This window comes from Stigmatopora argus, chromosome 1, assembly GCF_051989625.1.
Source record: "Stigmatopora argus isolate UIUO_Sarg chromosome 1, RoL_Sarg_1.0, whole genome shotgun sequence".
In the NCBI taxonomy this organism is placed as follows: domain Eukaryota; kingdom Metazoa; phylum Chordata; class Actinopteri; order Syngnathiformes; family Syngnathidae; genus Stigmatopora; species Stigmatopora argus.
In genome coordinates, this window is record NC_135387.1 from 11392409 (window position 1) to 11397432 (window position 5024).

Genomic DNA, 5024 nt, shown 5'->3' on the forward strand with positions numbered 1-5024 from the left:
CAGAATTTGTGCTGAACTGCAACAAAGAGGAATGATTCCAAGTTTATGCGGATAGTTCTTCAGAGCTTATCTGCAACTACAAGAAACTTTTGCTTGAGCTTCTTGCTGCCCAAGAAGAGTCAACTAGTTAGTGAATTTTAGGCTTTACTTAGCTTTTCCCCATTTCCACTCAATGTTTGCACTTTCATTTCTATACAAAACATAGTTTTTGAGTGGTATGAGTTTAAAACAGATTCTCTTCCATGTTTGAAGTTGTTCAAAATGAAATAATATAATCAGCACCCAAGTGGTTTATTCCCAAAATACTTGTTTATTGCAATTTGCCTTCTCACAACACATTTGGTTTTGTTGAAACATGTTCAGTCAACTTTCACAGCTGGCCATCTGGTGGCACTTTTAAGTATCACATACTGCAATTCCTACCACTTCATTATAGTATCGTGGTAATTAACAGTCCAGATTCTGGTCACTCGTTTTGCTGCATGAGAACATTCATCAATATTCAATTGCGATTTCACTTCAAAATGGCTTTATTTGTCAAAAGCCACGTGGCAACAAGCTACACGTTGCTCAAGGATGCCCTGAAATCCATGTACGAGTAAGGTAAACTAATTCTAAAGCCTACATTGTGAGTTAGGACCTGAATAGTACTTCATTTTAGATGCAAGAATGTTCTCAAACACAAAGTAAGAAGGATGTTTAAATTCTTCCATTTAAAAAGAAAAATACAGAGATTTTTTTTTTAAGCCAAATGAAATTTTGAGATTTTTCTTTGTTTAAAAAATACTCTGCATAGCAGTTTGGACACAACTTTGCCGAAGCTGCAATGTTGCAGAGGTGACCCAAAGTTATTTGGCACATCAATAGATATTGTGCATCTTTAGCTTGCATGCGGTATCTTCTGCTACTCTTGGTTAATGTTGGAAGAGATGAGGATGGTTTTCAATGACACTTTTTCTCAAAGTGCAAATGTCTCACTGTTTGAAAGTATGGCACTTAATTATCAGCTTTCTTGAGTTGCTATAATAACAGTTGTTCCAGTTCGAAGGCATTCACGCCTCCTAACATTATTTTTTTTCTTTCATTCTTTTGTCTCTGGAGGCTTTATGACCTTGACATCATCTTGTCTCAAGGTGAACAGATCCACACAAACGCCACTTGCATTACAAAAAGTCTTGACATCCAGGACGAATAGATGAGGTGCTGATGTTCCCACGGGTCTTTTAGCCTTTGTTGTTGGGGAGAAGGTTGCAGTTAATGTCCATCTCGTATATCTGAGACTGCAATGATTGCTCATGCATTTGCATGTCAGTTTAACGGGGGATCTGAGATGTGTTCCCTGCCAATAAAGTGCCATTTAGAGGATTTACAGTACTTAAAACATGTAATGAACCACCAATCTAATCCAATGTAAAGTTTACACCACAATTGACTCAATACCTTAATCGTCATCATTAAGGATGATTTAAATGGTATATTATTAATGCTTATCAAATGCCTGAATTTACACGCTCAGTTTCTAACATACTTGGCCAATAATTATGATTATTCAAGGACACTTGGCCCTATAGTTTGTATAGTTTTTAAGTGGGAGACAACTTTGATCATCTAGTTCAGGGGTGCTGAATACGTAGATCGTGATCTACCAGTGGATTGCTACGGTATAACTGGTAGATCGCAGGATGACAAGTTTGATTCAGTCTGTTAGTTCCCTTAGCAACGCTATTGTGAATTTGGCATATCTACAGTAAGATAGTGCACAAATCGGGTGGGAGTGGATTTTCACCCCGGTTCCCTCCCACTACCATATATGTTGATAAACCTCACAATAGAGTCTCTTGTGAACTATATCAACTTACATGACTGCTGAGCTTTGTCAGAGCCTAGAAATAGAGGTAGAGCACATGAAGTTGACTCCCAGAAAAGTTGATCTTGGAGCTGAAAAGTTTGAACACCCCTGATCTATGTCATACCATTACGAATGAACAGTTTCTGTGATGGCTAATTTACCAGTCTGCAGTACTTTTTCTTTCTTTAATCTTTTGCTTATTTTTTATGTTAAGCTAATCTATAATTTGTTACTTTTCTTGAAATGTGCCCTTATTTTACCACAATAATCAAAAGGCAGACACAGAGCTGCCAACCTCCGTCAACCCCATTTCAGGAGTACCCTTGTCCCATTTCCGGAGTGTATCCGAAGTGAATTTCGAGGTATTTAAATTGGAAAATGTGGTACTTTTCTGAAATGGCGGCTTCCAAAAAAAATAAGTGATACATTTTTGGGATTTCCGGAGTTTACGGAGGTTATCCGGAGTCTCGGAGTTTGCGTTGCATTTCAGGGTAAACTCTTGGAATTCCGGTGTAGTTGGTAGCTCTGCAGACACTAATTAAAAGGATGAATAATTCTACCGATGTCAAATGATGGAGAAGTAGTTTTGTGCTGTTAATTCATTCATGACTTCAGAGTGAAGACCTCAAATTTGGACAGAAATTTGGAGATAAATTTGGACAAACGTTCCTGATCCATTGGTGGTTTCAATGTGTTATGCACTGACTATATCCCCTGGCTGAATATAATTGATCCCGCCCATAAACGGAAGCTCCCCGTGCGTGCCTTTTGTTGCCCATCGGATGTAGTAAATGTATTATTGCTTCTTCTTTTTCTGCTTAAGCGACTTCCTCCTCTTGACGATCATCTCGTGCAGCTTGTCCATGCCCTCGTGCAGACCCTCGCCGATTATGGCGCAGGCGGGCTGGACGTGGTACGGCGTGGACGGACTCAGTTCGCTCAGGGCCAGCTGCCGCTCGATGTCCGCCACGTCCAGGGCCCGCGGCAAGTCCTGCTTGTTGGCGATGACCAGCAGCGGGGTTCCGTGGTTCTCCGAGAAGCGGGTGATCTTGTGCAGCTCGGTCCGGGCCTCCTCCAGCCTCTCGGCGTCTACCGAGTCCACCACGTACACGATGCCGTCCGTACAGCGACTGTAGGGCTTCCAGAGGGGCCGCAGTTTCTCTTGGCCGCCGACGTCCCAAAAGTGGCAGCTGATTCCCCTGGACGTGCCCGCACCTCCCAGCCGGATCCGCTCCGTGTTGAAGCCGATGGTGGGCACCGTGTTAACGAACTCGTTGAACCGGAGCCGGTAGAGCACGGTGGTTTTGCCCGCAGAGTCCAAACCCAGCATGACGATGTGCAGGGATTGGAATGCTGCCAGGTTGGAGAAACTAGTCCCCATGCTGGAAGCACCACGGCATCAAGTCCCGCACGGAAAGATGTCACATTATGTCCCCAGCATTATGTGTCCGCTGCGGTTGTGCATGTGCCAAGTTTTGGTAACCCGCGCGAGTGCGTGACGCGTGGATTAAAACAATAACAACAAGCCATGTAGCCAGCAAAATCGTCGGGTGGGCGAGGGTTGTGATATCCGGTGTTCGTCATAGAAAACATAAAGGTTGGAATTGCGATCAAGCTGCTCACTCGACAACGGCGAGTCAAGTGCTTTTATTCTGAAACGCCGGGCTCGTTACTTCCTCTGCGCACAAAAATGTCACAACTGGAACGCGTCCTTACAAACGTGTTAGCTGACCATTATAATAATCTTATTAACTTCGAAGTTCCTGGTATTTTATTATCCTTATTCTCACATTTTATTCCTATTAGATACAGTTTTGTTCTACACGTGGGGTTAATCCTAATTATTGCCACAAGATGGCAGCAGGGTTCAAGATTCTAAATCCTCAGTTGCGGTTGCAAGTGTGAAAGGTTTTTCACATTCATTCTTCATTTTCTGAACCGTTTATCCCCACAAGGGTCGCAGGGAGTGCTGAAGGCTATTCCAGCTAACACTTGAGAGTGTACAAGGAGACGGACAACCATTCACATTCATACTCATACCTAGGGGAAATTTAGAATGTTGAACCATCCTACCATGCATGTTTTTGGGGATGTGGTAGGAAGCCAGAGTACCTGGAGAAAAGGGATAACGTTCAGTCTCCACACAGTGAGGACCCACCTGGGATCGAACCCTCGACCCCAGAACTGTGAGGCCAATGCACCAACCACTTGCTCACCGGGCTCACGTAGGAGTACTAGTAATTACAGTGGTACCTCGACCTACGATCAGCTCTACCTACGACATGCTCGAAGTACGATGAAAGTTTCGATCGAATAATACAATCAAAATTTTGAGATGCGACCAAGCCAGGTGGCCATGACATGAGAGGCTGTTTATCATTGTAGCGCACTGTCTTTTTTTGGCGCATCTCTTTCATGTATAACAGATATCTACGAGCACTGAACGATTTATTCAGACTCGTTTCTCCTATGCATCGACCAGGAAACGCACAACACGCATGCGTGGACAAAAAGAGGGCTTTCTGGGTAATGAAGTATACTCGTGCACACAACACCGATAGCCAATGGCACCCTTTCTCAGAATAAAACTTCATTCCCAACTATCAATACGTGGGTAAGCTCAGCTGTTGCATTTCCTGTTATTCCTTCCTTAGCCTTAGCTCCTGCGATCGCTCATTCAAGACTACTTCTAGTTGGCAAGTGGTCGTGCGTTATCCTATTGTGAGGACATTTGTGTGCATCATTTTCGGAACATTTTGAAGGGATTACAACAGCAAACAGCCCATCGATAGTGAACGTGAGGGTGGAGGTGTGGCAAACAGCTAACCTGGCCAGAACGAGGGCAAAAAAATTAAAACAAAATTAGAATTGAGTTTTGTGTAAAGTTACATTAAATGTATGTTTGAGTGTGTCTGTATATATTAATCCAAGTTAATTTAAATGTGTTTGTTGCGTTATGAGTGCGTTGTCGTGGAAGGGTTAGAGTTAGGGTTAGGGGTTACGGAAAGCTCGACATACGATCTCAGTCCCGGGATGGATTAAGATCGTATGTCGAGGTACCACTGTATATCAAAATGATAGATCAACAGAAGTACCCTGGTAAAACTAAAAGAACTACCAACGCTATAAGCACAAACCAATGCATTGATGAAAAACAAATTGAGTGGACCTCATA

The 5024-nt window shown here is 43.0% G+C and overlaps 1 protein-coding gene across 1 annotated transcript; it reads right to left on the reverse strand.

The window, feature by feature from the left end:
- Positions 1 to 302: 302 nt before the first annotated feature.
- On the reverse strand, positions 303 to 3422 carry arl4ca (ADP-ribosylation factor-like 4Ca). Its single transcript, XM_077610530.1, has one exon. The coding sequence runs from the start codon at positions 3228 to 3230 to the stop codon at positions 2646 to 2648; it is 585 nt and encodes a 194-aa protein (XP_077466656.1). The 5' UTR covers positions 3231 to 3422; the 3' UTR covers positions 303 to 2645.
- Positions 3423 to 5024: the final 1602 nt, after the last annotated feature.

What these genes read in the sequence shown, in the direction of transcription:
- arl4ca (XM_077610530.1), bottom strand. Translation starts at nt 3,230, where the DNA reads ATGGGGACTAGTTTCTCCAACCTGGCAGCATTCCAATCCCTGCACATC.